Source organism: Brachyistius frenatus, unplaced genomic scaffold (assembly GCF_029030835.1).
Source record: "Brachyistius frenatus isolate BFR_SWC_R1_liver_20210118 unplaced genomic scaffold, ASM2903083v1 Contig_1, whole genome shotgun sequence".
NCBI classification, from domain to species: Eukaryota; Metazoa; Chordata; class Actinopteri; family Embiotocidae; genus Brachyistius; species Brachyistius frenatus.
The window spans coordinates 2,913,434-2,937,037 of NW_027210600.1; the positions used below are offsets into that span (position 1 = coordinate 2,913,434).

At 43.7% G+C, this 23,604-nt stretch overlaps 1 protein-coding gene across 1 annotated transcript; it reads left to right on the plus strand.

Moving 5' to 3' along the window:
• The first annotated feature begins 786 nt into the window (after positions 1-786).
• blmh (bleomycin hydrolase) lies at positions 787-22,193 on the plus strand. Its single transcript, XM_069699769.1, has 12 exons — positions 787-947; positions 2,954-3,151; positions 4,261-4,370; positions 5,832-5,973; positions 6,127-6,215; positions 6,325-6,417; positions 15,383-15,538; positions 15,634-15,792; positions 15,899-15,966; positions 16,763-16,880; positions 17,195-17,261; positions 21,885-22,193. Exons 1-12 carry the CDS (start codon positions 938-940, stop codon positions 22,031-22,033), a joined length of 1,359 nt encoding a protein of 452 aa, XP_069555870.1. The 5' UTR covers positions 787-937; the 3' UTR covers positions 22,034-22,193.
• The last annotated feature ends 1,411 nt before the right edge of the window (positions 22,194-23,604 follow it).

Below are 23,604 nucleotides of genomic sequence, written 5' to 3' on the forward strand. Positions count from 1 at the left end.
TGATCTCCTGTATCTGGAATGATCTCCTGTATCTGGAATGATCTCCTGTATCAGGAATGATCTCCTGTATCAGGAACGATCTCCTGTATCAGGAATGATCTCCTGTATCAGGAATGATCTCCTGTATCAGGAATGATCTCCTGTATCTGGAATGATCTCCTGTATCTGGAATGATCTCCTGTATCAGGAATGATCTCCTGTATCAGGAATGATCTCCTGTATCTGGAATGATCTCCTGTATCAGGAATGATCTCCTGTATCAGGAATGATCTCCTGTATCTGGAATGATCTCCTGTATCTGGAATGATCTCCTGTATCAGGAATGATCTCCTGTATCAGGAATGATCTCCTGTATCTGTCCTTGTGACAGCGGAGCTGGAGGAGTCTTTTAGAGAAAGTCCTCCTCTGTCCCTGCAGCAGGTGGTGGAGAGGCTGGTCAGGATTATCCAATATGGATAATAGAATAAAAATCTCGGTTTTAGTACAGGGGTAAAGTTTTACCAACAGGAAGTTTGACCTGTATATTTGATGTGATGCTCTACCTTGAGATTGATGGGTAAAATATTTTTAAAACTGTAGGCCTGTTCAATCTACCGCCCACCTTTAGACTACAAGAGCGTTTAAAAACTGATGTAGGATTTATATTTGTAGTAACGCTGTCCAGACAGGAGGGGCAGTAATACGCCTTCGTCGCGCCTAGTCAGCCGGACAAGACGCAGCCGGTAGGTGGCAGTGATCCTCCTGTAATCTGGCTGCTGACTGCGGAAACAATCCTAAAAGGAAGAAGAAGAAGAAGAAGAAGAAGACGTAGACGAAGAAGAAGAAGCAGAAGAAGAAGAACACACCGCCTGCCTGTCGGTGAATGAGAAAAACAAAGAGCCGGTGACTTTTTTTTTTTTAGGACAACAGACAAACGCTCCTCAAGCCTCTCGGGAACATGGAAACCGGTAGGTCGAGCGGCACTCGCGGTGGTTTATTTCGCCGGCTGCGGGAAGCACAGTCCGTTTTCGGCAGCGCGAGGATGACAGCTGACGGAGCTAACCGGCTACATTAGCATTCCTTGCGTTAGCCCGCTAGCGTGACTTTCGCCTTGGTTTCGTCAGCCAGGTTTGACAGTTCACTGTCAGCACCGGTGTCGTCGTGCAAACCGGAGTCACGTGGAACTAACACACTCGTTTAGAAACCGTTTGCAGGACGTGTGCATGTCAGCCTGTGAATGGACTTGGAAAATGCCAGAAACTCTCCAAACTCTTTTAAAGTGGTGGAGATTTATTTTTAAAAAAAAAAATGGAAGGTTTTATAACACTTTTATTGGGTTCTCATTATGACTGAACCTGTGGAAGTCAACCTTTAAGCCTGCCAAACTAGTTGACCAACATTGCTTCCAACCTCAGGTTGTATTAGTCAGGCACATGTTCGGCTTTGATTTCCTGTTTGAGACCTGGTTTTACTAACTCATCCAGACAGGCAAGATGCTTCCTGCGTGTTAAGCTTTAATTCAACTAAGGACCTTGACAGAGTCATAATATCCTGATCTTTGGACTGTGACTTTGTCGGCTACACCAGATCTACTTGGTCTCCTCTTTTAGGCTTCAGTCCAACTGTAGTTGACATAATAAAGTGCTTAGCTAATATAAATCCAGTTGTATAACCACTGATGTGTAAATTTGCATGTCACCCTGGCTGCCTGTGCTTGGCCCCTCTCCATAGAAAACCAGCATGATGTCTGCCCTCACTATTCATACCCTCACTTGTTGAACAGCAGCCTGACCGACTAACTTAGTCTTCATGGCATCTTCCTCGACACCCACCCTTCACGAGAAGTGTTTGAATAATCTGCTGTCAAGTTTTACAGCTGTCTGCTTCTACTCTGTTACACAATGTGCCTTCTTCACTTACTTCATAACCTATCCACACTCATCAGTGTCAAAAGAAATTCGGCAGTTGTGCCATCAGGAGAACGGTTGACATGGCACCCGGTGCAGACGTGCTCTCAGAATATTCTCTGCCTTTGGCTTGCTTCTGTTTGTTTGTTTTTTTCTCATAAGATGAGCATGACAGTTAATGAAGTTTGACACTATCCTAATCTACGGCGGTCAGTGCTTTTCAGCTTTGTGCCAATGGAAAATAACAGAATGCCTCTGAGAGGGAGAGAGAGGGGGAGACAGAGGGAGAGGTCGAACTCTCAGCAACATGCATGACTAGGCAATGTCCCTCTCAATGTTTAATTGCTCTGCACCATTATTTGACAGAATTACAAACCACACACCAGTTGCCAGGTTGATTCTATCAAAGTGTGTGTACATCCCTCCTTCCTCCCGTCCAGCGCTACTAGACAAGCTTTCCAGTGTGTTCCTGTCCCAGATGGAGCCGTTCTGTGATGCCAGCCAGCTCTGACCAGCCATGAGCTCCTCTGGGACACTTATAGTACTACTAGAAAGCAGTCTCCATTTTTGTCCTTGTTTGCTGCTCCTATCTCCCTTTCCCAGTATGTTCTTCATTCTTTATCAGAGCTATAATCATAATTGTGTTAAAAATCCTTAATAGGCTATTGACAATCATGGTCTCTGCATGGATGGTGGAAAAGGAGAAGCACCAGGCACTTGTAGTATTCAATAAAGGAAGTGCTGTTGTTTTATGACTATTGATCTGGTATTTTACAGGCATTATTGTGACATCTGAGTGCGTGAGTGCTCGTAAACCAGATCTGAAATGGGAAGTTTGTGTGCCTAAAGTGCACGGTGGAGTCATGGCAATTAGGACAGATGGGGAAGTTCCTCCCCTCTAATATAGACATCTAACTGTGTAGCTATGAAAGTCTTCCCATTACAAGTTAATTGTATTAGTGTTTGCCTTTGCTTCCTCATTCTTTCACCATTAATTTCTCCATCCTGTCTTTTTATTTTCCCTCTGATCTGTCCCGTCACTCCCTCCCCCCATCTGCTTCCCAAAGGTTTGAGTCAGGAGAAGGTCACCACCTTCCTGAAGCGGCTGCGGGCCGAGCCCCGTTACCTGTTGGCCCAGAACGTGTCCACCTGCATTGACCCGTTGGAGGTTTGTCTGCACCGGCAGACTGTCCAGGATACTGTCCACATCTTCCAGCACTCTATCCCCACAGAGGGCAAGCCCATCACCAACCAGAAAAACTCAGGTAGGACAGACTGTAGTACAGATACATTCATGACACGTAGGTCACGCGTACCTTCCACAGGATACACATGTAAATCAGCCTTTGAGTCAAAACGCACAGATATTGCAGTCTGTAAACATGTATTGTATACGAACATTATTTTGTATTATTAACAGTACAAACAATTGTTATGTAGTGCACACTGGTAAGAGGAAATATTTCTGAAGTAAATAGATATTCACAACAGTTATACATCACAAATGATTGATACGCGTGCTCTTCCTTGAGATGCAATATCACACGTCTGTGTTGTGGCAGTGCATTAGTAGGAAAAGTAAGTTCCAGACTGATGGTGACTGAGAGCATCCAGCAATTACAGCAAATATCACAGTATAACTTTACACCCTCTGTTTTATTCCTTAAAATGCTGACAGACTGTAATATTAATTTGGAACATTTATTTGTTATATCCTCATATCACCGATTGGCCCTCTGTGCTGTTGTCTGTGTTTGACTCTGAACTCTGGCAGCAGCGACACCGAACAGGTTTTATGTTTGTGGTTTTCTCGCTTGTTTTGGAACAAGGATTTAAGTGCTGCACACCAACGATGCAGCCGGACTGACTTTATGTGTCGGTGGATATTGTGTGGGCTACAAACGTTTGTGTGAAAAAATATAGTCGGTGTCTCCCAAAAAAAAAATGGATGGATGCACTTAAAGCATCTCGAAGACAACCCACACCACATGAAGCAGAATGAAGCAGACTGTAGGTTGGCAACTGATGAATGCATTTATCTTCCTCCTCAAATAGCTTTTGTTGCCCGTTTATTTCAGAAACACAGCATATTTTGAGATGCTTCCAACTCCTCCATCAATCTAAAAAAAACATCAGCAAGCTTTGCAGGACATCCACATGCATTTGTTCGCCTCATCACAGTGAGTGATGAGCCACCAAATCAGATTCAGTTCTTCAGGTACCCATTGTTCATCGGAGGGATTTGGACGTGCTAGAGGACGTGTAAAGAAGTCCACGTGTGCGCTTGTGCAGAACTTCGGCTACTCGTACGGTCACGTTTGAAGTCCTTACTAACCTGCAGTTTTCTCCAAATCTCTCTTTATTCTGTGACTAGGGAGATGTTGGATCTTCTCGTGCCTCAACGTCATGCGACTTCCCTTCATGAAGAAGTTTAATATAGAGGAGTTTGAGTTTAGTCAGTCCTATCTCTTTTTCTGGGACAAGGTAAGTCATAAAGTGAAACCACACGTCTGTCAATCGGTGTGTCTTTTTTTTTTTTTTTCAATACTTGTGGCCTCTTTTTTTATTTGTTGTTATTTTGCGGTTTTTAGTTCCATGTTTTGTAACATTCTGGTAAAGGGATATTTGAGTTGTTTTGCAGTGAAAACCCTGCGTGTGTGCACGTATGTGCATTAGTTGCAGCACTCTGCTACTATACAGTCATTGTCCACCTAAAACCCCCTTTTGTGTGTTGTGGTCAGTGCTGACGTCACAGTGACGCCTAGAAATGTTTTTACTGCTCTCTCTCTCTCTCTCTCTCTCCAGCCTTGACTCTGTTTCTCCTGCATGCTAAGACAGATAATAGTAGTGCCATGAGTACACCTTTTCTTTGTGACAAGTGTGAGCTGCAGGGATTTCTGTTGACTGTAATATTACTCCTAAAGAAGGAGACTGTGAATATCAAGCTGTAAGAATATCCTGCTCCCTCTCAGCCAGTCCATTACTTTACATCAGAGGTGTAGAGTTGTAAGTCTTTTGGCACAAGACTACGTCCAGTCAGCCAAAGTACGTTTCTCGTGAAATGTCGAGTCCCAGTCTCCTCATCCGTCTGTCAGGCCTCTGAATTTGGATGTTTCAATGACCCAATGTTCTTTCAAAGCTGTGGTGTTAATGTTCTTTTACATAGCCGCAAGTCTTATAAAGGTGTAGGTCTCATAATTAATGAATAACTTGATACTTGAATGTTTTTGGTTTTAAATCTCTTGTTTGGTTTCAAAGAGTGTTAAGTCCTCATATTTGTATGCTACAGGTCCTATATTGTAAACTTTAAGATTTCTCTGTTTTTGTTGATTATAAATCCTGTGAAAGTGTCAAAACACTCAGTCCATGGAGAACCGTATCCAGCCCTTATTTAGCAACTGCTGCCTTTTGTACGTCCATAATTTTGTGATGTCACAAACTCAACCTCATGTCTGCTCTTAGCACGACCCACTGCCCATCCTTTACTGTGGAAGAAAACACGCAGCTTTTATTTTGCGTGGAGCTAGCAAGCTAAAACACAGAAAAAACCTGGTTGGCCTGACCTGTATCAGTCAGAAAAGAGTCAGCCAATCAGAAGAGAGGGTCATTGATATCAATACACCATAAAAAAGACAAAAACAGCCTGTTCCTGGTAGAACTTCAGAGAAACCATGTAAAACCATATTTAGATTGTTTTTTTGGTACTTCAACCCATAAAAATATGTTTTAATGAATATCAAGACAGCCAATAAAACAAAGGAAATCTAAAATATGGGACCTTTAAGTCAAACTTTGGGCAAATCTACAAGTGTGCATTACATTAAAAAAATTCCCCTCGGGGATTAATAAAGTAACTACCTACCTACCTACCTACATGATATGTTGCATTGAGTCTCTCTGTTTACTTTCTGCGTCTCTGCGTTGTGTTTGTTTTCTTCTCTCCAGGTTGAGCGTTGCTACTACTTCCTGCAGGCCTGTGTGGAGACGGCTCAGAGGAAGGAGCCGGTGGACGGACGCCTGGTCCAGTTCCTGCTCTCCAATCCAACCAATGACGGAGGACAGTGGGACATGCTGGTCAATCTCATTGGTTGGTTCTCATTATAACACACATATAGTAGAGCAAGGTTCATGTTGATTGTTTGAATTGCCTGTGCAGTCTAAGAACATGTGCTTTCTGTTACAACACTAGTTGTGCTGAACATTAGCCGTCAAAATAATTGTACACCGTCCTGTCCTTTAGAAAAGTATGGCGTCATTCCAAAGAAATGCTTTCCAGAGTCACACAGCTCAGAGGCCTCTCGCAGAATGAATGACATCCTCAACCATAAGGTACGTTTCCACATTTCCTTTAGTTCAGAATAATTCAATTTCGCTCGCATAAAGTCAGAAAATCAATGAGGCGGTGCTAACTGGTTTTTGTCTCACGGTGCATTTACAGCTGAGAGAATACTGCCTAAGACTGAGGAACATGGTGGCCAGTGACGCCACTAAAGCCGAGCTGTCTGATGCTATGGACACCATGATAGAGGAGGTGAGACTCTCAGCGCATGCAGCTGTTTTCTGTTCATGCGTGTCATTCGCACCACAGAAACCTTCCACAGTCCTCCTGTCCTGTGACCACAGACATTTTGAGAAACTCAGGGAAATAATGAGTGTTTGATGAGAGGAACTACAGACTGACCGCAGTTCTTCTTCAATAGTTCCAGGTGCTAAGAACGGTAGTACTTTCCAAAAGTTTGCGGAGCTGATTTTCCGTCCAGCCCGGCCCTCCACATCCTCTCCCATCCATGAAGACAAAGATATGTAACGCAGAAAGGATATTTTACTGTTAAACGATGAACTTTTTTGTTCCCAAATTACATCAGCGCGCTGAAACAGTGAACTTCACAGGGAATGTAATAATTAGATATAGCAGTAAATTAAAAAAAAAAAAAAAAAAACACACAAATAGAGTAATTTATAAATTATTCCAAGCAAAGTTTTCGGCATTATGTTCTGTAAAAAAAAGTTTTCATGTCAAACAACACATTCACCGACACCAATATATCTGTGACTGGTGGATCAGTCTGGCTCCGTGTCTGCAGTCATGTTCATTGACCACCGTTGATTTAAGAGGTGTGAAGTTTCCACACTGAACTGTCGCTCTGCCATCCGAGAGGTCAACGTACTGAAGGAACTGCAGCTGTCACTTTTATACCCGGTTCTCCTTTTCACCACAATAACTACTAATTAATGCAAGCTGTAACTTTCCACATAACGTCCCTAATATATTTTATTTTGTATTGTGTCCTAATTTGTCTGGTATTCATCTGTTGTCCCTATCCCTAGAACCCATTCAGACAAATATGTTGAAAAGAAATGGAAATATCCACAATATTTCACTGAAATTTCCATTTTCCTTGTAAATGAGTGATGAAGGGCAAAAAGGCCTGTGGGACTGTAAACACTGCTGATTGCTAGCTGCTAAAATTATAAAGCTTTATTCACAAATGTCGGAAGAAGTAATCAACTCCGGAGTCAGTTTTAACTTAAGGGACGGACATTTCTTGCAGTGGCGTCTTCAGCTTCCTGACCAGACTGATAGAAACAAAGCTTCATTCGTTAATTGTTTCACAATAGTTGTGCACTAAAACAGAAATAAGAAAACTGTAAAACATTTACAGATTTATATTAAAGTGTTGGAGGGAGGATGGAGTCATCAGTCGGTTTAACTTGCACGTTAAAAAGAAGTTCCTAAGTTTCTATTTCCTTTCTTTTGTTTAGTTCCTGCGGCTCCATAGTTTAATGGAGCAGTTAAGAATCACTGCCTCTGTGTAGTTAGTAAATATGTGCTGCAGAAAATAAAGACGCATTTAGATAATTAATTAGACGATGGAAAGACACACGGCTGAATGAAGACTTATGTAGGCATAGTTGACAGAAAATATTTTACAGTTTGTGTAACATTACTTCATTTTTACCAGAAGAGGGAGCTGTCAAATAATATATCACTGAGATGAGCAATGATTAGTCAGAGGTGGTTTCTAAAAGTGTGCACGTGTTCAGTGTTTGGTTTAGAGTAAGAAGATAATGTTCAGGTGATCGACTCAACGGTGCAACGAACAGTTGTGTAGTCATACTTTGTTTAAAATACATTTATTGTCTGTAAAGGAAGTGTGAAAATGACTCCGTTCAAACAGGACGGATGAATCTGGGCAATTCATTTCGTCCCGAAGGAATCCCCACATTTACTGTCATTTCATACCTTCACAATTAGGATTTAATATCACAATGATGCTATTCAGCCTACAAGTGCTTCAGCAAAAAAGATGTTTTAACCCATTAAGTCCTGGTACATGGAAGAAAACAATGTTGTGTATCGTGCAGTAGAAGAAACACTAGTTTAGGTTGACTTCAGCTAACAGCGACTTTGTCTTTCTTTAATAGCCTAAATATCATTTCCTTTAAACAAATTACCTGCATGCTAGTACATAGTAAAAAAAATTATTAGGGTTTTTCCCCTCCTTTTTTTTTTTTCTTTTTTTACAAAGGCAGTAAGCATATCTTCTGTTTTCTTGTAGTGAGCTTACAGTGTAGGAGGTGTTAAAGTACCTATTTAATAGTGTAATGGAGGCACACATGTAAATTTCTCTTGAGATGAGCACACGTCATTTTTTGAGTGTTTAAAAGCAACAAATAAACAACATCACCTGCACACCGCCCGGATGATAAAGATCCTGTTTATGGAACTATGTGTGCGTGCACATCTGTGTGTGTGTGTGTGTGTGTGTGTGTGTGTGTGTGTGTGTGTGTGTGTGTGTGTGTGTGTGTGTGTGTGTGTGTGTGTGTGTGTGTGTGTGTGTGTGTGTGTAGCCAGTCAATCAATCTCCCATTGAGACAATTGCACACTCTGGTTAAGCAGCCTTTGTTGTCAGCTGTTATGTTGTATTGTGCTGGTGGCTGGATGCTTGTTTAAACAGTCACTTTTATCTCACTATACCTACAATGGATGCCCATCACACACACACACACACACAGCCAGACTTGTGCATACACGCACATGTTGTGTAACAGTGAAGACTGTCCGCTGCTCTGTGTGTGTGTGTGTGTGTGTGTGTGTGTGTGTGTGTGTGTGTGTGTGTGTGTGTGTGTGTGTGTGTGTGTGTGTGTGTGTGTGTGTGTGTGTGTGTGTGTTTGTTTGTCCACCTGGAAGCGGTTTGTTTTGCGAAGCAGCACTCAGTCACGGCCGGTCGGGATGGAGGATTCGGTCATTTCAAAAGAACGCCGAGCGCTCAGAAAGCCAAATTGTTCAAGGATATTGTTGCGAGTACATTTTGCCTGCATTATTTTCATAATTAGCATTCATAATGCTGCACCCACAGAAAGGTCTCTTGATTTCAATTTTTTCAATCCCAAATTATTGAAATCACGAAACATAACCTTTCCATGTATTTGACACAGCAGTCAAGAGTTGTCATGTTCTCCCATATTAAAGGTAGACCATATATAAGTAAGATCTATTTAGGTCTCGGAGAATGCCTTTTTTAAACTCCATTTATTATTGAAAACATCTGTTCACAATGTGTTGTCAGCTTATATATTATATTTTAAATGGTTGATCACTTCACTGATGAGTTGATCAATAGAAATGATGAAGTATTGAGTACGATGCTGGTCACACCTTCCTAAATTGTCAACATAAAGATATTCAATTTCAGCTATTTGAATGTCATTTAATAATGATGATTAAATGACGGATAAAATAGTTGATTATACAATTATTTTTTTTTTTTATTGTATACACCAACCTTGCATTGATACATAAACACAACGAACAAGCAGAACTTCATCAAATGAATCTAAATCACCATTTAAAACACTCCTTTAACAGTGTTTCAGTGCCAGAGTGCTTTTAAAATGACATCATATTTGTGAGGTCTGAAGCTGCTTTGTTCTGGAGCTGGATGTGATTCCAGCTTTAACAGCTCCGTTCACTGAGCTCTGTAATTCATGATGTGACCAACCTCAGATGGTTCACGGTTCTGACGGCCATGGCGAGTCCAGAGCTGCATTAGCATCAGTGTGCATGAGCCTTTTGGTGCTGCGGTGTTTTCTTTTCTTTCTTTTTTCTTGGTACAGCACTGTTTGTGTAGATCAGGTTTACAAATTAATTTCACAGACCATAAAATACACATCCTTGTGTCCAAAGCTGTGTTTGTGGACACGAGCGCCTGCTGTAATTGCAGGCTGACGTACGTTGGTTTTCTTGGACTCGTGCAAGTGGGAAACTAATGTTTCCTCGGCATGTTCACACGCGGTTGCATCCATGTGCATCTGCACACGTGTTTCTGGAGATCAAAGTGTCGTGTCAGTCCTACTTTGGTGTGCGTGGAAGTGATGCTGTCCACCTTGCCCCACGTGGCGGCTGCGATTGTGCCCTGGTCTTCGTCACGCCAGCCCCCACGCGCACTCCCGTGACAGGCAACCGGGGTCAACGTCTCTGCTTCCACTTACAGTGCCCGGGGTGCGCTTGATTTAAACGAATCGCTTTGCGTGTCAGGAATCTAGTCTCCTTGTTAACACCGGTCTGGCACGTTCACCCAAACCGACCACACAACATGTATCCAAGAACTTTGGCAAAAGGCGTTTTAGCCCGCGCCATGCTGCACCTGCGGGGGCGGTGAGGGAAACAGCAGCGACAGCTCGTCCTCCCAGACGCTGTCAGGATGACGGTAGCCATGCTCGGCACTGTTACAGCAGAGAGGATGAGCTGAAAGGGCTTTCTCTTTCATGCTATATCTCTTCTATCACGAGCAGACAGCGTGCACAAATAAAGCCACGATCACTGGAAACTCGACGTGCAGTTCTTCACACACATGAAACACACACAGATCGCGTGTCCATGCTGCAGCCCGTCCATGCTCCATTGCGTCATGGAATCAGAAACACCACGTGCGGCTCTGGTCTTGGCTCCCAGCACACGGAGAGTGATTCTTAATTAATTAGACGAGTCTAATTCATGAGACGGCCATCGGCCGCCAGAAGAGCTGTCCCGCTGCAGGTCAGAGGAGCCGTCCCGCTGCAGGCCGTCGGCTCCAGGGTCGCACTGGTCGACGCGGTTGGGTTTCCGTGTCGTCGTCGGGGGGCTGCGGGAGGAACCTCGGGATCACCACTTGTGGGATGTCCACTCGCAGTTCTTCAATGTCTTCGCACAATTGTTCAAATGTAACAATGACCACATGTGTTGCATGTTTACAAAACATGGAAGTTTAATCAAACCCTCACTCACTTTTGTCTAAACTGTTTGCATGGTGTCATTTGCTTACACTCACAAGTCCAGCTTCTAGACAATTCTTCTGAATTTACTCCAGAGTAGCAGTGAGGTGCATGTTTGGCATCAACTGGCTGAGAACCATTGTGAACCCTTAATTAGTCATTTTCATGGTATTTTAAAAGTATTTTGTCACCTTCAAAACCAAAAATATTTTTGCTAAACACGTACTTTGATTTCATTGTTTCATATACTATCGACTTAATGCCCTCGGAGGATGGTTCTTTTCACCTAGAAAACTGATCTGGTAAAATCCATTATCCCATAGTTGTTATTAAATCTTTACCAGTGAAACTAAATAATGAATCAATAACGTGCCCAAATTTCTGCACGATTTTTGAACACTTTTCTCGAATACAGGAAATGACAAATGCAAAGAGAGTTACAGTTTCTGTTTTATTTCGAGAAAATTAGTGGACTTACCAGAAAACAAGGCCCCTTTTCTCATTTTAATATTTTAGATTGTCGTTAGTTGAACTGGCAGATGCACTAATAACATTCACCTTCACTTAAAATGAATTTCAGGAATTGTTGGTCATCGTGCACATGAAATGTGTCACCAACAAAGAAATGATCACCACTTCTACCTGCGGTTGAGTCGTTGTTGACTTCCTCAACCTGCAACCTCACACATGAAATGGCAATAAGCGACTAAGTCATTCAAACGCAAACACAAATGTCTGCTTTTCCTTGACAAAGTGATCCCGGAGGTTGTTGTTTTTTTTTCTCCCCCCACAGTTTTCCGGAGATCGTCTCATCTTTTTGTAATCGCTGCAGTAGTTTTCCCTCCACGAGGTCTCCGTATTCTGGGACTCGCTTTGCTTCTGCATCGGTGCCTCGTGGAGACCGACCTGCGCACAGACTCCATTCTGCGTGTGCGCACGCTGCACCGGGTTGCAGTAGATCCGACCACATGGACGGTACCGGAGTGCTCGGTGGGCCAGAAATAATGGCGCTGTAGTGTCACTCGGGAGGGTCAGCGTAGAAGTTTTATATTTCGACATACTTTTACACATCCTCCCGTTTTGCTTTTGAATGCCCATATGCGGTGTGATGCGTTGTCCTCGACTGACTTTGACTCTGCTGAGTGGATGCGTTAGTCTCACTCCTAACTCCAGGTGATTTGTTTGTTTGGGTCACGTAAAACAAATAAACATGCAGAGAGAGACGCCAGCTCGTCAACACAGGAACGCAGCTGCTATCAAACGTTAGCCGCGGTTAGCTCCAATGGCGTGCGGTCATTTAGCTCATTGTTTATAGCGAGACATGCAAACCGGCTCCGTCACAAGACCGAGAGACAGACCTGAAGTGGACCTTCTGCTCGAGACCGACGAGTCGAAGAGAAAGCCACATGTTAACAAACTCCCATCTCAATCAGTTGCAACAGCTGGATCCTGAAAGCTGTCGGCAGCTCCGATGTTTAGAAATATTGAGATATGAATGACGTCCAAACATGAGTCAAGCCCTACACATTTTATGAAAGATGTCTGTAGTTTAATGAAGAAACTTAAGTCTCCCCTCGAGGGCTTCGGCTCAAATCATTTTAAATTCTGTTTTTAAAATGCTCCCACTGTGAATTTTCTGTCCCCCCCCAAAAAAATCCTTAATAATTATTGGAATTGAAATTTTTATTCAAGCATTGAAAAAAAAATGTTTCGAGACCAATTTTTCCGCTCCGATATCAAACATCAAGTTTTTAAGTAACTATATGAACTGAGAATATTGTTAATTTGGATTGCAAACAAGTTCTCATCGGGTGTTTTTGTTTTGTTTTTTGTATTTGGTCACAGTTGGGCAAATTTTTGCTTTTGTCACAAAAACTTTTGGTTGATTTGGTTTTTGATTGCCGTTCCAGCAATTTTCCCTCAAAACGAAAAGACGCAACAGTGCCTTCATACTGCATCTCCCTTTGGATCCGAGTTGTGCTGCCACTCATGTCTTGTCTGTCACCGAGGCGGCAGGTGTTTCAATATTGGTTCTGCTGCGATGTCCCCGTGGCTGTTTATTCTCTGACGGAGGTCTCTCCGCATCAGTCCCCAGCCGTTCCCCTCACACCTGCTTTATTTACCTGGTGAAGGTGGGATGACCCGGCTGCACGGACGATGCGTTCAGTGCGTGTCGGGGCATCTGAAAGAAACGAATGCCAAGTGAGTGGAAAGGTTTAAAGTTAGCGGGAAGAGCAGGGTTGTTATTGAAAGAAAAAGACGAGGAGGAGGAACGAAGAGGAGCGGGCGGCGGTCAGTAGGTAGCAGAGATGTCCTGTGAAGGTACGCTGAGCATCTGGACAAACACAGACCAGACAAGAGGACGGACACCTCCGTGTGTCCTCACAGGGCAGTCTAAACAAAGTAGGATTGGGAAGAAGGTAGTTTGGAGGTCGGGGGGCGAGAGGGTTTGAACAGATGCCTTTGTTGACTCAGCGCATGTGTGTATTTTTGTGCGTGTCTGTACTTTTGTGACTTTGCTGTAATGAAGAAGGGCGCCGTTTGTTTGAGTAAGCCGGGCCTGGACGTATGCATATTTTCTGTTGCTTTTCTCAGTGCATCTCGGCCAAAAGTAAGAATGTCATCTTTATGTAGGGGGAATTTAATATGTGTCGGCTAAGCGTGAGAAACTTCTGCCATGGCTGCAGCATTTCTAAAGATCTGGCCAAAAATAATCCCGCAGTCAGCGCTACAGTCAGCCTGGCAGAGAGGTCATTTCTCTGGATATCGGTTGAAGGAGTCAATAAAACTTCTGTGTAAAAGTCTATTGGGAATGTGTCCTTTCTGACATCCACAGTGGAGGCGTGATGTTTCACCATTGGTGCATGCAGTCAGGACAGTGTGACTGTTACTACCCTGTGTTGTCGACACACTGTAGATGTGCGTCGCACTTCTTTTGTCCAACACTAACAACGGTCCGCGCTGCGTCTTCATTTCTCGGTGCCTTCTTAATTGTATTCGATAGGGACGTGCTGAGTCCTGCGAGGAGGAGGAGGGGGGGGAGGAGGCAGAAGTGCAAAACAAAAAGGGGGGAAATACCAGAGATAACTATATCTGAGGTTAGAAGGGCCGGATCGACAGACGGCCCAGTCCAAACAACCCGATTTAGCCCACAGGAACTCGGTCTGAACTTTTGCGCAGCAGGAAGACACACATGGTGGACGGGGGAGAGGGAGGGTGGGGTGCAAACGGAGGGCTATGGAAGAGATGGAGGGGAGGGAAGCACTGGAGAGGGGAAACTATTCAGAGGTTCAGGGGAGCGGTTCAATGAGCACACATTAGGAATATCATTTGATTAACGGTGGTTTCTTTCTCTCCTGTCTCGGTGATGTAGCATCGTGTCAGGATGCACAATAATATTGAAATAGCATCAGTATTTGACAACTTTTAAATAAAGTATCGACACAAAATTAACATTTCGGCTGATCTAAGGATAAATAATCTGCAATTTCTAACTCCTATTCACCTCGGCAGTCTCAAAGCGCTTTTCAATCTGCCTCCTGTTCTCACACAGATGGCGGCAGAGCTGCCGTTGAAGGCACTCGTCTGCCATCGGAAACAGCTTAAGGTTCAGTGTCTTGCTTGAGGACACTCTGGCATGTGGACAGAAGGAACCAGGGGTTGGACCAACCTTATGATTAGTGGACGACCCGTATTAATATCTGAGCCACAGCAGCCCAGAGCAAAGAATGCTTTGGTTTTACCGAAATGCTGGAAGCTTGAATAAATGCTGGACGTCATGTCGGCAGTGGGAGGGAGCAACAATATGGAGGTTGTTTTTTTTAAAGCGAGAGCAAAGTTGCTATTTCCAACAACACCTTACTTGAACACTGCTAATTTAACTGGCCATCTTAAGAGCCATCATCCCAGTCTTTACAACTAATCGAGAATAGGTGCATAAATCTGGTATCTGAGGGATTTGAGAGATAGTTTTCTCACCCTGAAATTTGACATCTGACTTTTTGACTGCCTGTGAATATTAAATATGAGAGTAACGTGGATTTGTCTGTCTTAAAAGCCACATTTGTAAAGTCTGAGTGCAGTTTTGTGGAGTTGATGTTCAAACTGTGTGTGTGTGTGTGTGTGTGTGTGTGTGTGTGTGTGTGTGTGTGTGTGTGTGTGTGTGTGTGTGTGTGTGTGTGTGTGTGTGTGTGTGTGTGTGTGTGTGTGTGTGTGTGTGTGTGTGTGTGTGCCGCTTGCAGGTGTTCCGGGTGGCCAGTGTTTGTCTAGGCAGCCCTCCTGAGACCATCGGCTGGGAGTACCGGGACAAGGACAAGAACTTCCATCGCATGGGACCTCTGACCCCCCAGGAGTTCTACAAGGAGCACGTCAAACCCCTCTACAACATCCAGGACAAAGTATGTGACTCGTCGGACACAATGACCTCCGTTACAGACTCACTTTGTGAGGCCGTGCCGTCTCTGAGCTCGTATGTTAAACTCCCTGCCCTCAGGTCTGCCTCGTAAACGACCCTCGACCCCAGAACCCTTATGGGAAGCTGTACAGTGTGGAGTTCCTGGGCAACATGGTCGGAGGTCACAGCACCCTGTACAACAACCAGCCCATCCAGCTGCTTAAAAAGGCCGCGGCTGAATCCATCAAGGACGGAGAGGTAGGCTGGGACGAATGGGCGTGACGACTGGAGACGTGTGCGTATGTACGTGCGCGTGTCATGACTGAACATGACGACTGATTTCTGTCTCTGCACCTCTTATCAGGCCGTGTGGTTTGGTTGTGACGTCGGGAAACATTTCCACGGCAAGCTGGGGATTAATGACATGAATGTGTGAGTATAAATATATATAAGTATAATTCAGATTGTACGCTCTGTCATCGCTAAACGTTGGTAGTGAATTAGGAAGAGTGATCACAGCGAGCAAAACCTGTTGGAATATAGGGTGTTTTTTTTTGTTTTTTGTCAGGACAGCGTTTAAAAAAAAATGGCGAATCGTTCCTTTAAACATCAATCAAACAATCATTCCCATGTGTGCGACATCATCACACGGCCGGACCAGACATCATCATGTGCCTCTAAGAGGTGTCAGCCTCTCCCCAGAGGAGCAGTGGCTAGTCTTTGCCCTCCAGGTGCAGCAGCATCTGTGTCTGGGCTGCTGGCGCCAGGCTCAAATTTGTCCACTGAACCAAACCAGCACGGTGCCGAACGTCTGCTATCATTTCCGCTGAAGCTCATCTTTCAGTAGATTGAGGTTGGAATGAGGCTCGAGGCTTAATGCAGCCTCATTTCTCTCCAGCCGTGCCCGAGGTGGAAATGAAAAGGTGAGCTGTCTTTCAGCCGCTGTGAAATCCCAGACAAATGAAGGCAGAGCTTTTTGTCTTTTTATGGTCAATCACAGCTTCCCTGCTTCCACTAAAATAGATTTGAGGATTGCTGGAATATGATACAGGCAGTTACCCGTGGAGATATCAAAGCCCTTTTCTCTTGGAATGAGGATAGAGGTGAAATCAAGGGCACAGTTTAAACTTCCTTTTGTCACCGAGGGAGGTTGGGAAATGCGATATAAAAATATACATGTATATATATATATATATATATTATTTTATTTTCCCCCTGTGTGCTGCAGGTTCAACCATGAGCTCGTGTTTGGAGTTTCAGTGAAGAACCTCTCGAAGGCCGAGAGGCTGATATTCGGCGACTCTCTCATGACCCACGCGATGATCCTCACTGCTGTCACAGACAAGGTATGCTCACACAAAACATGTATGTAACCGCTCAGCAAACTCGTGCATACATACAGCACGTATACAAACTAACGGATACACACACTCCGTTTCCCAGGGTTTGATGCATCAAAGTCCCGCCGTCTGTTTACACTGCTTTAATCCACTGCAGTTTTTCACAGTGCTGTCAATTCCCCCCCCCCCCCCCCACACACACACACACACACACACACCACCTCCCTCCCCCCTTTTAAGTAAGCCCAGCTGTCAGGACACTTTCCTTTCCTTCTCCCCTCTTATCTCCCTATCGTCTTGACTCGTGTTCTCTCCCTCAGGATGGGAAAGAAGGCTACGAGAAGTGGAGGGTTGAAAACTCCTGGGGCGACGACCGTGGGAACAAAGGTAACGCCAAGCACCTTTCCTGCCGTCGTCTTCTCCAGGATGGGAATTTCCTTGTTTTGCCTTTCAGTTTAACATGTGATAAAGTGCGACCAACATTAGAGTTAACCTGTTGCCAAGTCACAGTGAGGTCTTTAAATCATTTACATACATTTCCAACAAAGTCATCTGGTCTGCTTACAAACCATAATTTTCCTGTTTGTACTTCTTGAATTAGGAACAGGATTAGACTGAGAGGTTCCCTGTGTTGCTGCGTTATGAATTTGTAATTGGCTGTGTCCTGTTTCATAAAGACTCCCAGACACACGGGTCCAGCAGACCTCAGTGTTTTGTTTTTTTTGTTTTTTAAACTCAAAGGCTCTGGGGCCAGTTGCATAAACTCAATGAGCTAATCCCCAAGAACAAAAAGTCGACGCAGATCAGACAGTTTATTGAAAAAGATGCAGTTCAACCGTCGACTATTGTCTCATAACAAACAAGCAATTTTGTGTATCAGTTTGTGTTTTGACAGAGGAGGCAAAATAAACCTATAGAGCAACACAGCTCAGTGCTGCAAATCCGTGGGTCAAAGTTCACCAAATATGGAGTTCATGGGAAAAATCCTCACTGATTTTCGAACCCATGAAAACGTATCGTCTAACTGCGACAGCTCTATCAGGATGAATCCATTTTGCAGATGAATCTTCTTATCTGCTTTAAATGTTGTTGTGTCTGCTAGAGATTATAACTTTAACACAACACCGACATCACAAAGTAACAAAATACCTCGTAGGTACCACCAGCACCAGGTAGATATCGACAATGAAGCAAAGCTGAGCACGTTTTCAGGACGATCGTTCGCTGAAAGGAAAACGGTCCTGAAATTTAGGTGGCAGAATGAATGACAGCTCGATCGCCGAGAGCCAGACGCACAGAAACCTGCTGACGGTGCACAAAAACACATGTTGGCGTGTTTTACCTCCACGACGGAGTATCAGGACCACGTTGAGACAGGAAAAATCAGAGGGGGGAGATTTTTTTATTTTTATTTTGCAATTCAACAATAAAGAGACAAATGTCGAGGAAAAAAAAGTTTGACTTTAATCCCGTAGTTTGATTCTGGAAATATAGTTTTAACTTTATTCTCAACACTTTTTTTCTCGAGAGCAAAACTTAAAAAACAAAATCCTCTTCTCATGTGTTTTTTCCTCACGTGGCCCTCCGACTCCGTCTTACTGCTACAAATCCATCCAACGGGACACATCGAGGGTTCATGTGGTGACATACAGCTAGAGGTGTGTTTTGGTTCTAACGTGCTGAGAGACGGACAGTTTTAAACTTTAGTTCCTAAAACACTGCAAGCCGGTGAAGTCGAGTAACTTTTGAACCTGACAGTTTATTTTTTTTAGTGGTCGCTTGTTTCTTGTTTCGTTTTTAACCACAAATTCAAAACGAATCCGACGACCGAAGTCAGTCTCGGGCCAATAACCAGGAAGACATTCAGAGTCGTCTGGGAAACATGTCAAATGTTTTTCATTAAGTAAGTAAAGAGGGTTTACTTTCTGAAACGGCCCTCATAACACAGCAGCTACTCCAGTGCTGCCACACACTACTGTTGATATTCCTTCTATCCTTTCATCAGTGTTTCTCATCTTCCTCTCCTCTCCTCTTCATCTCTGAGCTCGACATTCCTCTGCAAATTATAGGAGAGTATTTAAGGTCAGTCATGCATCGTCTGGCACACACACACACACACAAATACAGTGCAGGACACACACACACACATACTGACAATATTTGCTTGAACCCACAAACCGTGGTGACCGTTGGGAAAACATGTGAAAACCCCTCCGTCAAATCAAATGTATTTCACGCATATCTTATTCCATAAACAGCAGCAGAAGAGGGAAAGCCGCGGCCCCCGGCCCGTCCGCAGCCAAATTAATAACGTTTTTCAGGACAAACGTTTGAGAAGTGGAGCTTATGTGAGAATCCAGGGGCTTTGTTTGCTTGAGGAAAAGCTGAAGAGGCACAAGGAGAGGAAAGGAGAGGGGAGCAAGCAGGGCAATGAAACGGACATCAAAGATGTCCTGCAGGTGGAATCGGTCAGAAAGAAAAAGGTGTAAAGTGGATTTCTGGAAAAATGACAAAGTAATTGAAGAGTAGCGGTAGAAAGAAGGAGCAGTGAGAGAAAGTGGAGTGTTTGCTAAGACGTAATGTCTCCCTTTAGGCCTTTTCATTTTCCTCCCAACCCTGAAGGAGTCTCTCGTGAGAGGTGTAACTTTCACACGGCCGTCCACTCACTCCACAACTCATACTTTTACGCCGTTTAAGACAAATGTTTGGCACCACGCTCTGAGGTTTTTGTTTTTGGATTTGAAAGCTGGAGTTTGATTTCCTAACATTTGTCATGACTCGTGTTTGAGCTCTCAATTAGTTTGACAAGGAGTGACGGCAAAGTATTTTCCTACCGCTGGGATTATTAAGTAAGTACGAGAAGAAGACGTTAATGTGGATGAAAAAAATTATTTTGGAAGAGAATTCCTCCAATCCATTGCTATTATTATTCACCCAAACGCATCTCTGTACTTTCACCTCTTTTAAAGTCCCTTCACCAGTGTCGATGTTACTTCTCAGATGAATAATATTTAGTGTATTTTACTTATGTACTTATGTCTGATCTAAAGTAATTTAATTTAAAAACCAGCATTTTCTACTTCCTTTAAACCTTTGAACACCTGTCAGAGCTTTCATATTTCTAGGCTGTCAAATAACACGAACTCACTACATGAACAGATCAGATCATTTCACTGGTATGAAATCAGTAACTCCTCAAATTCTGTGTTGTTGGTTTCTTTTGTATTTTGGCTGAAGCTTTTTGCAATGCGACATGGCTGCTTCACAGTTTTTAGCTTTCACTACATCCATCTGTTCTGAGAGGACAGTCAGCCTATCCCTAAAAACAAATAACACCCAGCATTCACACACACACACACATACATAGACGCGCCATGCCACCCAACACGCGGGTTCCAGGAAACTCACATCAACACACACACGGATACCGCAGTGAGAACCAGGCAACGTGCCATGTAAGATTTGCGTACTTGGAAGAGCAGCGATACACAACACACACGCCACCCCGATCCGTTGTTTTGAACTGCGGCACGTTCTTGCGGTTACCCTGACGTCTTTGATAAGTCAACTCGACGGTGGGAGGGATGCTCTTGTTTGCTCAACTCTGAACACGCGAGACGAGGGAAGGAAGCGTCGGAGGGGAAGGTGGTATCCGAGGGGAAAAAGAGAGCAAGAGAGCTCGAGTTCAGTGCGAGATCTGGTTTGAGTTCGGAGCTCGAGTTCAGCTACGGGTCTGGCACGACGACGCTCGCGCGCACACGCAGCTTTCACTCTGATGAGTCGGTTCGGTGCGAGAGCGCATCCTCATCCAAACAGTTCTCCCAACGTCCCTCCTCTCCGTGTCAGTTCAAGGTACACTTTCATAACCCGCCCGCCCGCCCGCCCGCGCTCGCTCATGCTGGCCTTGTATGAAAACACGGAGAGAAGCGGACACATTGTTTGGTTTTTATCAGGGCGGGCGCGTGTTGAATGCGTCCTGCGCTGAGAGGCGGTGGTCCTTCTGGTCCTCCACCCGGCTTCCCGTTTGGTGACGAAGAGAAATTCAAACGTACACGCATCGACAAAGTATGTTTGAATTGTTCTTCCTCTCCGCGAACGAGGAGACGTGATACTCAGTTTGACACTTTTCTTAAATTAAAAAGAACGTGTTGTTTTTGAGGCGTTCTGTGAAATGATCAACTTTACTTTTTCCTTAAATTCTGCTATTTTAGCAAATACACATTAAAAGGTTGGATCAGTCTCCTTTATAGAAAAAGACAGAGATGAGTGAGATGAGGAATCTTGCTAACTCGGCACGGCTCGGACTAAAGACTGCTGGAAGAAAAAGTATATATATTTTTGTTTTTTTAAAAACCCTGCATGGGATCATAACACTGAGTATGAGATGCCTCTTTGTTTTGTCATGCATTTTATGATCTATGATGGATCTCAAAGGGAATTTTGCTGCTTATCACCTATTACAATCATATTTATCCCCCTATGCTTTGTATCATAGACGCTCTTGTATCATGAAACATGGATCAGCTCAGGAAATGTGTTAAAGGAGGAACAATGTAAATATAAACTAGTCGGAGATGGTTTTAGGTTTCATGCCAGTGAATAAAAAAAAAAAAAGAGACGGCTCTGATTTTCAGGGTTTGTATCAAGACCTTTCTGTGTTGTAATGTGCAGACTATTGTATTTTAGTTACGTCTGACATTGTTTTTCCCTCCTAATAGATTTCTAAGAAGGTTTCCAATGATTTTGTGAATTAGTTTTTTCAACAATATAGCAACTTCTGTGATCACATCCAGGAGTTTGCCTTTTGTAATTTATTCCAGTTACACATCTGATTTGCAACATTGTTAAAAAAAATAAATAAATAAATTTAAATTTAAAAAGCTTCCCGCCACCCAGCATGAAGCTCATTTAGGTGAAATCAAAACCACCGTAACGTTCTAATTCCACCGAGATTAAATTGTGAGTTATTTTGCGGACAACTGATTTGTTGTCTTCCTGTCTGCCTTCTAGGTTACCTGATCATGACGGACGATTGGTTCTCCGAGTATGTGTACGAGGTGGTGGTAGACAGGAAGTTCCTCCCCCCTGATGTCCTGGAAGTGATGCAACAGGAGCCCATCGTACTTCCTGCCTGGGACCCGATGGGAGCCCTGGCGTAACTACCTGAATGCAGGTTTTAAAGCCCCAGCCTCTGGTCTATTTGACTCCGCCCTATTCCTCGGCTGCTTTTACCTCCAATATTTCCCCGACACCTCCTTCCAAAACAGCCTGTTTCTTCTAGATAAAAATAATAAAGATTTTGTTTTCTTTTTTACTGGACTGCCTGCGTCTTTTGTCTGCTTTATTTCCTTCTTTAGTTGGACTGAGAATTTAAGAGCAGAACTACAACCCGAGCTGTGGACACAGTTTGTATACTGATAAATATTGTACAACACTCTGCTGCTGGATGTTTTCAGTTTCCCCCCTCTGTGCTCGTGTCTTTCAACGGGTTAACATCTTGCACACACACAAAAAAAAAAAAACAAAAACCAGCAATGATTTACTCTTCTTGTAAAAACACTTAAAGAATTTCCAGTAACACACAATCTTCTCAAAACTTCCTCTCTCTGCAATCTACACAATGTAAACCAGGAAAGAAGCAAAGGTGTGCATGTGTGTGTGAGCGACTCCTGTGGGTGTATGCATCCCCATATTTGTTATTACACCTTCTCTCTGTATCCCCCCTCGATTGGGTATCCAGGAATGTTAAAAGCAGGAAAAGGCTCCCGCTCGCTCATTTCTACACTTTACAGCTTCGTCGACCTGTCAGGTGAAAATCCTGCCGCCTTCCTGCAATCACTCCTCTGCGATGTTTCTAGCTCACGCCGCTTTAAAACACTCCTGTCGAGGTAAGGACGACCTCTGACCTCCCAGCAGTTGGCGTGACGGATGAGTTGTCGCCGCTCGAGCAGAAGAAGGGTTAATCGGCACCGCACACGGGTCGAAGGTGGTCAGAAGACCGGGAGCTCGGCGGCGTTTGTTGTGACAGGAGTGTTTAGTTTGGTGATGAAGTCTTACTTCACTGCAGTTTCACTTCCTCGTGGTTTAGGTGACGTTCTCTTGCGTCTTTCCCGTCACTTTTACTGCGTGCTGGAGACAAATTAGTACAATCCTTCACGTGCGCATACAAAAGACATGAACTCCCACATTTCCTCCCCAGCAACTGGAATTTTTCCAGCTGATTTCCTAATCTCCTCCCATGAGTACCTCATCTGTCCTGTCCTGCGTCTGGCATTTTGTCTTTATCTGCAGCTGTCCTTCTCCTTTTTAAATCGACTCTTCTGCTTTGATGCAGTTTTTCTTCATTCATTTCATCCATATCTTTCCGTGTTTGCAGGTGGACTTGAACCACTCTAAAGATTCACATTTGTATTATGTGAATTATAGACTGTGAGGTAGTTTCGAAATATGCACTTGCTACAAAGACTTGATAGATGTTGCATTTATCCGTTGGCTGCCGGTAGATTGATAACAGGCCCAGCACTTTCTTTCCTAGAAATCTTCCCTCAGAGGAATGATATTTTCTTTTTTCTGGCTTTATTTAGAGGTGTATAAATATCAGCAGACAAAACTCCAAGTTTCACAACACGCTCAAGAGGAAACTGGAAATTATTTCTTCTTTTTTTGTATTTTATCTTTGCCTTTGTGACGTTTCATAAAGTGGGTCTAAAGATTTACATTGATTGGTTTG

Coding starts and splice junctions, on each gene's coding strand:
- blmh (XM_069699769.1), top strand. Junction 15,539..15,633: donor TCTACAACATCCAGGACAAA/GTATGTGACTCG, acceptor CCCTGCCCTCAG/GTCTGCCTCGTAAACGACCC. Junction 15,967..16,762: donor GGGATTAATGACATGAATGT/GTGAGTATAAAT, acceptor TGTGTGCTGCAG/GTTCAACCATGAGCTCGTGT.